At 37.9% G+C, this 12,999-nt stretch overlaps 1 protein-coding gene across 6 annotated transcripts in view; it reads left to right on the forward strand.

Annotated features, from left to right (window-relative positions):
• Positions 1 to 12,999, forward strand: part of PLEKHH2 (pleckstrin homology, MyTH4 and FERM domain containing H2) — a 114,962-nt gene that overhangs the window by 68,076 nt on the left and 33,887 nt on the right. For all 6 annotated transcript variants that reach the window (XR_007150780.1, XR_007150781.1, XM_047852047.1 and 3 more), the window contains 4 exons: positions 1,371 to 1,451; positions 5,257 to 5,436; positions 9,308 to 9,416; positions 10,351 to 10,463. Coding sequence is in view for 4 of the 6 variants with exons in the window: in XM_047852047.1 (XP_047708003.1) it covers positions 1,371 to 1,451; positions 5,257 to 5,436; positions 9,308 to 9,416; positions 10,351 to 10,463 (483 nt within the window). In the remaining 2 variants the exon portion in view is untranslated. The remainder of the gene's footprint in view (positions 1 to 1,370; positions 1,452 to 5,256; positions 5,437 to 9,307; positions 9,417 to 10,350; positions 10,464 to 12,999) is intronic.

The raw sequence follows: 12,999 nt of genomic DNA on the forward strand, positions 1-12,999 counted from the left end.
AAGAAAGAAAGAAAGGAAGGAAGAAAGGAAGAGAGAAAGAAAAAGAACTGGGTGATACAAACTGTTTAAAACTTACAGGATATTTATCTATAAATATCTGTTTCTAACTTTAATTAAACTGAAATATGTCTTGCCAAATGAAACCTTTTTTGTTTTTGCTCGAGCGAATTCTAAATCCATCAAACTGTTGGATGGTGGTGTTTGCTTAAGACCACAGCCCAAAGTCTGGCTATGTGTGTGGGTTTAAATAACATGTGGTTTTACTGCGCCTTATTCATAGTGAGGAAGGAAGCATTTATTGAGTAACTACTATTATCCTTTATTTACTTTTCTCCCTTGGTCATCACATCAGCTCAATAAGGTATACAATAATCCCACATTATGGACCAGAAGGCTGAAAGGTTAAGTCAGTTGCCTGAGGACATGCATCTAGCATGACGCAGAACTGCAGTTGAAGCTTTGGTCCATTTGACCTCAAAAAACAGGCCTTTCTACTCGGGTGACTTGCCTCCTGTAAACTCTATTATGGAAGTTATTTCTTTTCTTCTCAGTGTATTCCTGTCAGAACAGTCCATTTCAGTGTAAGTCATTACAAGGGCCCTGTAAGACATGCATGCCTCCCACCCCCACCCTTCATGTCCCTTCCACGGCGACCTCTCGCCTCACTTGCTCAGTCTCAGACACACCATCTCCCGGCCATACCATATCCCTTTGTCCAGTGTTCTTCCCTCAGATGACTGTATGGCTCATCCACCTCCTTCAGAGCCTTGACTCAATGTCAGCAAGGCCTTCCTGAGTCCCTTCGCTTAAATTATAAAATGCACAGACCCTAGAGCAATCTCTAACTATTCAAAGTCAAGAGGTAGAATCAAATTCTGTCCCACTCACTTGACATATTTCCTGACACATAGGCAGTACTCAGTATATAATTATAGATTTTAATATTTTGCATGAATCCTTCTGGAGAAGGCATCAGATGTTTTGAAGAGTGAATCTTTAATATTTGGGAAAGCACTAGAATTTTTTTAGGTTTTAATCTTCTCATTTCTGACATTATTAGGGGGTTAACCCAGAGAGCCACAAGATTACTGAAAATCTGTAAAACACAGAAATTGTGACATAAACTTACTTGTGAAATGGGCATCTTGTTTTGTTCGTCTTTGACTTCTTAGCCCTAGAGGCATCGTACTTGACATACAGCAAAAATTTGTTAAGAGTTGAATGGTGAGCACTAAAGCCAAACAGGTAAATCTTAAACTGCATTTGGACAATCTAGTTGGAATATTTATACCTTGAGCGAACTGGATACGAGTACAGTTTCAGGTGGAGTGTATATGCTACATTTGTAATTCTTTGAAATATGATTTCAGGTAAAGCATGGCTACTCCAAGAGAGTCTGGTGTACGCTTATAGGAAAAACATTGTATTATTTTCGTAGCCAAGAAGATAAGGTATGTATATATTTTTAATAAGCCGATTAGAGGCATTTCTTTGTTGTGGCTTAAATTTTCTCTTTCACTCTTCCGTTGCTAACAAAACCTTCAGAGTGTTTGATAAGGTTGAAATCTTGCAAAAATTTATTACTGGGGTAACCACACACCTACAAGGGTCTTGACTCTTAATTATAACCCTTGGCAACTTTTAATTAATGTGTCTTTGTCTTAGAAGAGAAAAATCTTCCCCATTCTAAGCTGTCGATTTCTTATATTTGCCCAGGTTCTGAATGAAGGGAACAGCAAGATAGGAAAGAAAATCTGGGGAGGGAAAAGATTCCAGTCCTGTCCCAGGCTCTCAAATCCCTAGATACCACTTATCTATCCATCCTCTACCTGTTTATATCCTTGTATTCATTTAAAAAAATTTTTTTCAACGTTTATTTATTTTTGGGACAGAGAGAGACAGAGCATGAATGGGGGAGGGGCAGAGAGAGAGAGAGACACAGAATCGGAAACAGGCTCCAGGCTCTGAGCCATCAGCCCAGAGCCCGACGCGGGGCTCGAACTCACGGACCGCGAGATCGTGACCTGGCTGAAGTCGGACGCTTAACCGACTGCGCCACCCAGGCGCCCCTGTATTCATTTTTAAACTCATCTCATCCCCAAAAGAACTTGAGTTATCTCCAGTCATGGGTACACTTTCAGAGTACAAAGATGGGAGGGGTGCCTGGGTGGCTCAGTTGGTTAAGCATCCAACTCTTGGTTTCAGTTCAGGTCATGATCTCATGGTTCATGGGATCAAGGCCCACATCAGACTCTTTGCTCACAGCGTGGAGCCTGCTTGGGATTCTCTTCTCTCTCTCTCTCTCTCTTTTTCCCCCTGTCCCTCCCTTGCTCTCTGTCTCTCTCTCTCTCTCAAAAATACATAAATAAAAAAAAGAAAAAGATGGGATAGCTTTCACAGGTGAAGTGTATGCCTGGCTATCATTGTGGGTACTCCTCATTTGGAGTACCTCATTTGGATTACTGAAACTAAAAATTGGATCAACATGTGCCGAAAGTACTTGCATAAAATACTGATGCGAGCCCCACAGAATGGCAGCCTGTGACTAATTTCTACATCAATGAGACCAGGCTTCTTGATCCAGGGACCACATCACGTAGGTCAGTTAGTTACTTCTCTGCTGCATTTTCAGACTGCACTCTCAGTTCCAACCAGCTGTATTTAAAATGCATGCCTTTGTTCTCGGTGTTGCTCATGGGATGGGAATTAACAGAGCTATTAAAAATTATACCTCCGAAGTAATGTAGGAAATGCTTACATAAGAATATAAAATAAGCACAATATAAAATTCTACATTCAGTATAATCCTGACCCAAAGCACAGAGGCAGTTCGTCCCCAACAGCTTAGGAGAAAGCTCTGTGACTCTCACATCAGCCCACACATCTGACTGCAAGTGTCTCAAGAGAGTAACAACTTCTCCTTCCCCTTACGCTCCACACCTCATGTAGATTATCTCAGAGGCAGGCTCTAGCTGAGAACCCTGGAGGGAAGGGGATTCCGACAGATGTAGTTCCCAACTTCTCTTCTGCAGTTACAGGGAGATTTTAGGAGTGGATGGTTGGGATGCTGAGTTTATAATTCTCAGGCCGGCACATCTATGTAAAAATATGCATAGCAGAAGATGGGAAAGAACTGTCCCAAAATATTGAGTAATTATCTGTGATGGCAGAATTTATGGATGATTTTTTACATTCTCTTTTCCTATATCTTTCTATACTTCCTATAATAAGCATTTGTTTTAAACATAGAAATTTATTTAAATTTTGCTAGAAGAGAACTTATTCTCACTAATAATTAGTAATAATGTAATAAAAGTGGATAAGGTTGGTCACAGAAGAAAGGAGTCAGAAGAAGTAGATGGATGAGTAGAATTCCATTGTAATCACTAGAAAAGTATTGAGAATGCTTGTGAATCCATATAGACCTACTTCCTTTTTGCGAGAGATGTTTCAGAAACGATTTGTTTTTAATCTGGATTAGCGTCTTCTTTTATTCAGTCAAAATAGTTAAAAGCACTAGGTCTGTTTACTGTTTATGGAGGCTTGGTGAATCCTTTGGTTAAAATGAATAATGGTCTTTAAATATTCGGATGGATGAAACCTCGATTTTCATAGGGATATATCTAAAGCACACAATTAGGGTAGGATTGTCATATATTATCACAGTAGACTTAGTTTTCTTTTTCCCATTTTTAAAAGCTTGCTACTTATTGTTACAAATCTTCTGCTATAAATGTATAATAAATATATTTAATAAATAAAATTGTATTTATTCAGTAAATTAAAAATAGTATTTATTATTTATTTATTTATTTATTTGGCTCTTACTGCTTGTCTTTTTCTGAAAGTGTAGGTAAGTTAATTTTGCGTTTTTCCTTCAAAAGCAAATTTTCTTCATTCAGTGCCCAGAGTGCTTTGCACAGAGTGACTACTGAGAAAATACTTATTAATTTAATGAGAAGTCATGGCTTTCATGAAAGAGAACAAGTTTAATTAAATGAATTAAATCATTTTTTACTATTAATCAGCTATTAGGCAGGTAATATTTCAGTTAAGATATACAGGTAAGACCTCACTGAGAAGCTAATGTTTTAATTAGGCTCTGAAGGAAGTAAAAGAGTAGCCATGTGGATATTTCAGGCAATAACATGCTAGGAATAGCAAGTGTAAAGGCCCTGAGGTGGGAGCATGCCTCATGTATTTGAGGAGTAGTGAGACGGTCAGTGTCGATGTCAAGGTTTGGGACCTAAATAGCTGGAAAGATAATGTTGCCAACAACTTAGAGGAGACTGAGCAGAGTAGGTTGTTTGAGATGCTGTTAGACAGCTAAGTAGAGATAGTGAGTCTGTAGTTATAAACATGAGGACAGCTAATTATGCTGCCACAAAAACCATGAGCTTGGATGAGACCACCTGGAAAGTGAGTGCAGGTGGGAAGAGAGCCCCACACTGAGCCCCGGGCCTGAGGATGAAAATGGATATTGGTAAATATCCCTAGGTTAGAACAAACATTTTCAGACTGCAATTGCAAACCTGATAAAATATTTTAGAAGCTGTAAATCTGAAGCAGACCTTTTGTTTTCCTGGAATAAATTGTACTTAATTAAAACAAAAGTTTTAAAACAAATGTGCTAAATATTCAACACAGCAGATAGGATGGCTTTTGTCAATAAAAGTAGGTAAAAATTTAATGTAAATCAGTTTTAGGAACTTTTTCTTACTCTTAAAGTAAAATGGAAGAAATCATGGCATTGCTTCATGATAGATTCCATATGTTAATAAATATCCTTGAAACACATTGGCTTTAAGATGGTAATTAATCACACTTCTTCGTATCAGCTGCCTAACCTTGTCACTTTTTCTATGAATAGCATTGAGACTTGGTCTACGCTTGTCCTTTTGATCCAATACCTTAATCATCACATCAGTTCTGTGGGGGGAAAGTCAAATGAATATTTTGACTGAGTTACATAATTGTTTGAGTAGGTAATGGGTCATTTCAGTGTAATGAATAATCCAAACCACCGTACAGAACTAGCTTCTTGTCTGCTATTCAGACTGTTCTTTTATATTATAATTGGGTATTTTACTTGTGACCACTACTTTTGTAACAATGTGGATAACCCAATTGTCTTTGGGCATTCATTGAAAAAAAAAAGTATGCTTTATATAGGTAAGAATGAAAAGGACTATGAAAAATTTTAGTAGGAAAAGATCTAGAAAGTGCCTTCCTCAAGATTACTAACATTTACTTTAGTTTCCTTTAGGTCAGATCAAACTCTGGGAAGCTAAAGTTGAAGAGGTTGACAGATCCTGTGATTCAGATGAAGATTATGAAGCCAGTGGGCGAAGTCTATTATCCACACATTACACCATCGTGATCCATCCCAAAGACCAAGGTCCGACTTACCTCCTAATTGGATCCAAGCATGAAAAGGTACCTAGGGACTTACTGGTTGAATTTGAATGAAGTACACTGACGTCATTAAGATCTGGTAATGATTTTCAAATCAATTTTACGGACACAAAGAAGAGACCTTGTCAGACTTTCAGCCCTATTTGCAGAGTTTCTTCATGTCCCTGGAAATGAGCCTTGTTCAAATGTGTCATTTCTCTATCCTCTCATTAAAAGTCATCTCAGTCAGGCTCTGTGCTGACAGCTTGGAGCCTGGAGCCTGCTTCAGGTTCTGTGTCTCCCTCTCAATCTGCCCCTCCCCTGCTCATGCTCTGTCTGTCTCTCTCTCAAAAATAAATAAACATTAAAAAAAAAGTAAAAACAAAGTAATCTCAAGGCTGAAATTAGTACGTTTGCTTTAGTTAGATCAAAATGTGGATGTCTCAGACTGGGTATTTCAGGGTGACTCTAAAACCTCTCCCTTATATTTTTGACTCATTTTCAACAAAATTTTGGATTAGATACAATTAAAAATGAATTATTGTATGTATTATGTGTATATGTAATAAGTAAACAGTATAAAAGTTAATATAACATAAAACAAGGGACACCTCGATGGCTCAATAGGTTGAACGTCTGACTCTTGGTTTCGGCTCAGGTCATGATCCCAGGGTCGTGGGATAGAGCCTCGTGTCTGGCTCTTTGCTAAGCATGCAGCCTGCTTGAGATTCTCTCTCGCTCGCTCTCTCTCTCTCTCTCTCTCCCTCTGCTCCCTCCCCTGTTCATATAGTTAATGTTAATATAAGCATTAATATATAAAAGAGATAATATAATAGTAAAATATTAATATAGTTAATATAATATAAAATTAAAATATAAAAATTAAAAGATAAAAGAGGCATCACAGATTAGTGGGGAGGTAATGGATCATTCAGTACATAATATGGTATGCTCATTATATATTGAGGAGATTGGCTCTTTAGAAAAACATGGTTTAGTTTTTCATCTCATACATATAGCAAGATAGTTTCCAAATGAATTTAAAGAGATAAATGAAATTATTACTATTTTAAAAAAAATTTTTTTATGTTTATTTTTGAGTGAGAGAGAGAGAGAGAGAGCATGAGAGGCAGAGGAGCAGAGAGAGGAGACACAGAATCCGAAGCAGGCTCCAGGCTCTGAGCTGTCAGCACAGAGCCCGACGCGGGGCCCGAACCCACAAACTGCAAGATCATGACCTGAGCCGAAGTCAGAGGCTTAACTGACTGAGCCACCCAGGCGCCCCTGAAATTATTTTTTTAAAGGGCCTTTATCTGATACCTGAATAGAAAGTACTTTCTGAAAAAAAACAACGTAAGAAATCACAATAGAAATAGTCAATAGATTTGACTACAAAAAATTGAAATACTTGTCTATATCAAATAAAATTACAAACATAACCAAAAGGATAATACAGAAAAAAAAAAACTTTTCATGGATGGCTACAATATCTTTAACATATAAACAGCTTTTATAAATTACTCCTTTTTTTGTTTACTTTTTTTTTTTTACATTTATTTGTTTTTGAGAGACAGAGAGAGACAGAGCACAAGTGGGGGAGGGGCAGAGAGAGAAGGAGACACAGAATCCGAAGCAGGCTCCAGGCTCCCAGCTGTCAGCACAGAGTCCAACACGGGGCTCAAAGTCACAAACCACAAGATCATGACCTGAGCCAAAGTCGGACGGCCAACCGACTGAGCCACCCAGGCACCCCTCTTAATGGACATTTAGGTTGCTTCCATGTCTTGGCTATTGTGAGTAATACCACAAAAAAACATGTGAGTACAGACACCTCTTTGTGCTCCTGATTTCAATTTGTTTGGATATGTACCCAGAAGTAGAAATGCTGGATCATATGGTAATTCTATTTTCAGTTTTATTTTTTACTATTTTCCCTAGTGGCTGTACCAATTTACATTCCCACTAGAAGTGGATAAACGTTTTCTCCACATCCTCACCAGCATTTGTTATCTTTTTTTTAAATTATTTTTATAAAAGCCATTCTGATGTGTGCAGGGTGATATCTTATTATGGTTTGATTTGTATTTCCTCAATGATTAGTGATGTTGAACATTTTTTCGTGTTATCTGTTGGCCATTTGTATGTCTTCTTTGGAGAAATGTCTATTCAGTTCCTTTGACCATTTTTTACTTGGGTTTTTTTCTTACTATTGAGTTATAGGATTTCCTTATATATTTTAGATATTAACCTTTTATCAGATAAATGGTTTGCAAATAATTTTCTCCCATTTCATAGGTTGTCTTTTCATTTTGTTGATTGTGTCCTTTACTGTGAAGAAGCTTTTTAGTGTAGTATAATCATACTTGTCTATTTTTGCTTTTGTTGCCTGTACCATAGATACCATATCTAAGCAATCATCACCAAGGCCAGTGCCCAGAAACTTTGTCCGTATGTTTTCTTCTAGGACTTTTGTGTTTTTGGGTCTTATGTTTAAGTCTTTATTCCATGTTGAGTTGAGTTTTGTGTTTCGTGTAGGATAAGGGACCAATTTCGCTCTGTTGCAGGTGGATATCCAGTTTTTCCAACACCATTTATTGAAGAGACTGTCCTTTCCCCCATTGTGTATTCTTGGCACTCTTGCCCGAGGTCAGTTGACCCTATATGCTTGGGTTTATTTCCAGACTCTCTGTTCTGTTCCATTGGCCTGTATGTGTATTTTTATGCCAGTTCCATTCTGTTTTGATCACTGTAGCTTTGTAATAAATTTTGAATCAGGAAGTGCGATACCTCCAGCTTTGTTCTTCTTACTCAAAATTCCTTTGGCTATTCAGGGTCTTTTTGGCTCCTTAGGACTGGCTTTTCTATTTCTGTAAAAAATTCCATTGAGGTTTTCATAGGAATTATACTGAGTCTGGAGGTAAGGTAGCATGGACATGTTAAAAATATTAATTCTTCCAGTCCATGAATACTGGATGTCTTTCCATTTATTTGTGTCTGCTTTAATTTCTTTCATCAATGTTTTATAGTTTTTGGTGTACAAGTCTTTCACCTAGTTGGTTAAGTTTATTCCTAACTATTTTATTCCTTTTGATGCCATTGCAAATGAGATTTTTCCATGATTATTAGCGTATAGAAGTGCAACTGACTTATGTGTGTTGATTTTGTATCCTGCAACTTTCCTGAATTCATTCATTAGTTCTAACAATGTTTTTGTGGACTCTTTAGGGTTTTCTATGTGTCAGATCCTATCATCTACAAACAGATAATTTTACTTCTTCCTTCCCAATTTGGATGCCTTTTATTTCTTTTTCTTGCCCTATTGCTCTGGCTGGGACTTCCAGTGCTATATTGAATAAAAGTAGCAAGAGTGGGCATTCTTGCTTTGTTCCAGATCTTAGAGGAAAAGCTTTCAGTTTTTCACCATTGAGTGTGATATTAGATGTGGGTTTTTCTTGTGTGGCCTTTATTGTGTTGAGGTAAGTTCCTTCTGGATATTATTTTCTTCTTTAAATTTTCTGGATTTCCCAAGTATTTTTTATGTGTTATTCATATGTATTGAGAGTCATATTTTAAATTTGATAGACTTTTTTGTGTTTCTTAAAAGAATATGAACTGGTTGTATTTATTCTAGTCTCTTAGCATCATATTAACTTACTTAATTTTATCATGCTTTTTGTAAGAAACATCTATAGAAAATAATAAAGTTTTAAACAATGGAAAAAGGTCCTGTGTACATAATTCAAGAGAGCCTGCTTCAGAACTGTTCGACTAAGTGGCTTTTGGCTATTATTTAAAAATTAAAAAATTCTTCAGTGTCAAAGTTTTCTACTGTTTATGCAAGTTGTTTTTTTTCTTTAGGTCATCAAAAATTATATCTTAGTTAACATCTCTATTAATGTGTTTTGATTTTAAGGACACTTGGCTTTATCATTTGACTGTTGCAGCAGGAAGTAACAATGTAAATGTTGGATCTGAATTTGAACAGCTGGTTTGCAAACTGCTCAATATCGAAGGAGAACCTTGTAAGTTCACAACATATAAGGCTCTATAATTTATGAAATGGACTCCTTAGCCTAATGGAGTTTTCACTTTGTGAGTTCCTGTTTCCCTGCAATCTATCCATCTTTTCATTGGCTTTGTTTGTCCTGGGCCAAGATTCTCACTGTGGTTCTTAGGCTCCAGGGACACCATCATTCCCCAATATGCCATGTCCTATAACCTTTCTACCTTTGCTCACATTATTCCTTCTGCCTGAAACTCTCCCCTTCCTTCACATTTCTCACTAACCTGATAAAATCCTACCTACCTTAGGAATTCCCCTTGTCAGCAAGCCCACTCCACATCAGCATCTGGCTCATAAAAGGTACTGAATAAATGTTAAAATTATGTCCCAATGCACTTTGCATTTAACTCTTTTATAGCATTTGTTGCTTTGCATTGAGATTAATTTTTTATGGCTCAGGTGTCCTCATTGAGAGTCTAGATTCGATGTTGTGCTTTATGTAATACAGAGATCATATTTACTTGCAGTATCTAGTATAGGAATTTAATAAATTTTGGTTTTAGGAATGTCTTTAAGTTTCTCTTTCTTTATCTTTCTGTCTCCTTCTACTCTGGCTTCTCCTCTCTGTTTCTCTCCAGCTCCTTCTCAGAATCATTTCTCTACCTAGGTCACTGATCTTCAGCAAATTTCAGCTATGTCATAATGCCCTGGTAGACTTGTTTCACATAGAATGTTAAGACCAAATTCTTCTAGATTTACTTTATTCACAGAAACATGAAAATCCCAATGACCCGGAAACTAAAATAAAATAATGTTACCAAAGGCTTTTCACGAACTGTAAGACTTAAAGCTGTGAGCCAGGCCTGAATAAGCTAATTTCTAAAGGGCTAATTAATGGGAGGCCAAAATAAGTGATTCTTGTGTTTTCTGTTTACATTTTATCATGTACGTAGCCTCTCAGATATGGAGACACCCTACTTTGTGTCACAGCAAAGAAGGAATCATTTCCCCACTGACAACACTACCCTCTGAAGCTCTACAGACAGAAGCTATTAAATTATTTAAGGTAAAATTGTATATGGACTTCTATGTTGCTAAAATTTTATTTGGAAAAACTAAAAATAAATAATTTTGGTTGTAAGGTTTCACTCTAAAGAATTTGAGGCGCCTGGGTGGCTCAGTCGGTTGGGCGTCCGACTTCAGCTCAGGTCACAATCTCGCGGTCCCTGAGTTTGAGCCCCGCGTCGGGCTCTGGGCTGACGGCTCAGAGCCTGGAGCCTGCTTGCGATTCTGTGTCTCCCTCTCTCTCTGCCCCTCCCCCATTCATGCTCTGTCTCTCTCTGTCTCAAAAATAAAAAAACTTAAAATAAAGAAAGAAAGAAAGAAAAAATTTCAAAACATGATCATCATCATCTCATTAAGAAAATCTTCTGAAATAAAATTAGGTGAATTGAACATGCTTTCTGAACGAAGATTTGGGACTTACTGAAATAAACTGTACATGGTTTGGGCAGTGTGAAACAATGTCAGAAGAATCGTTTTCCCTTTAGCATCTCAAAAGGGGATATTTCTCACATCACACCTACCTCAGTGTTGGGACAGAGGAGTCAACATCCTTCTTCTCCAGTGCTATTCTCAAATTCTTACTACTCAACTTATTTTAGAAATCTCTGATCATTTGAGGGGATGCCTGGGTGGCTCAATCGGTTGAGTATCTGACTCTTGATTTTGGCTCAGGTCATGATCCCAAGGTCATGGGATTGAGCCTCACATCCAGCTCCTCACTAAACGTGGAGCCTGCTTAAGATTCTTTCTCTCTCTCTCTCTCTCTCTTTCCCCTTCTTCCTTGCTCACTTGCTCTCTCAAAAAATAAATAAACAAGCAAACAAACAAACAAACAAAGTGTTTTAAAAAAAGAAATCCCTGATCACTTGAAATTTGCCATTCAACTGTATCACGCTTTATCCCCTCATCTCTCACTCACTTTCTGGTAACTCTTCAGATTTCATTAGGATGTCGAATGACTTTGTTATCACTTCAGTCACCAATGCCATGTTCTTAAGATCCTGACCTTCTTAATGCCAAGCTTCACCTGTAGTCACCTTCATCTTCCCATTCTCCAACCCCACCATTCCTTACAAGTACACTACTTCTAAAAGCTTCAATTCTAGCATCTCTTTCTAGAACCATAATCTCTTAGCCTATGAGCTCTCTTATTTTCTTATTCTTCAATTTTTTTTCTAAGACCTTTGTTTTGAGCCATTTATTTTCTTTGAGATCAAAAGAGAGCATGGTAACCATCACTTGGCTTTTCTTCTTTCTTTATCCAGTCTGGATGACTTTCATTAATACTCATAGTTCTTTGGGACCCATAATTCCATGCATTCTTCAGCCAAACCCCAACATAGGTCATTGCTGGTGTCCTGTCCACTTCCACATTGATCATGAGCACATGGCTAGAAAACATCAAACAACCAGGTGTGGGCTAGAGCCAATATATATCCATGGTCTTCACCCTCAGGGCTGACTCCCTCTCCTTTTGCTTATCTTTTGTCACACACAAACCCTCCAATGCCCTACTCAATAATGTTCTTCACAACAAACTTCTATTTTATTGAGAAGATTAGAGGGCATCAGACATTATTCCTCCAAGCTCTCTCCCTGACATTTAAAAAAAAATTAATGTTTATTTATTTTTTAGGGAGAGAGAGAGACAGAGCGTGAGCAGGAGAGGGGCAGAGAGACAGGGAAACACAGAATCCCAAGTAGGCTCCAGGCTCTGAGCTGTCAGCACAGAGCCCGATGCAGGGGTCACATTCCCAGACCGTGAGATCATGACCTGAGCCGAAGTTGGATGCTTAACCGATTGAGCCATGCAGGTGCCCCCCTGACAAACATTCTTTAATTTATTTTCTCCTCCTTTCCTCCAATCTCAGAATCTCATGCACCTTCGTGGATTCCGGTCTTGATTCCATATCAGGACCTCGGTATTTCATTTTGCCCTAGTTTCTTAAGGTCTCAATTTTTGTCTTTCTTTTTTGGCTTCTTCTTGCCTACATTCCTCCCATCTCAAAAAAAAATATTAATTTGGGGGGTATGATATGATATGGTGGTTATGGGAAAGAAACCTTTATCAACTGGAGATCCATCCATACTGAAGTATTTTTTTTAAGTTTATTTATTTATTTTGAGAGAGAGAGAGAATGAGCAGGGGAGGGGCAGAAGAGACTGAGAGAGAGAGAATCTCAAGCAGGCTCTGTGCTGCCAGCCCAGAACCTGACATGAGGCTTGAATTCACAAACCCATGCTGCTGTAAACATTGGCCCCTTTGAAACAGCATGCCTGTATCTCTTGGATAAATACCTAGTAGTGCACTTGCTGGGTCATACGGTAGTTCTATTTTTAATTTTATGAGGAACCTCCATACTGTTTTCCAGAGTGGCTGCACCAGTTTGCATTCCCACCAGCATTGCAAAAGGGATCCTCTTTCTCTGCATCCTTGCCAATATCTGTTGCCTGAGTTGTTAATGTTAGCCATTCTGACAGGTGTAAGGTGGTATCTCATTGTGGTTTTGATTTGTATCTCCCTGATGATGAGTGAT

The sequence above is a fragment of the Prionailurus viverrinus genome, chromosome A3, assembly GCF_022837055.1.
Source record: "Prionailurus viverrinus isolate Anna chromosome A3, UM_Priviv_1.0, whole genome shotgun sequence".
NCBI lineage: Eukaryota > Metazoa > Chordata > Mammalia > Carnivora > Felidae > Prionailurus > Prionailurus viverrinus.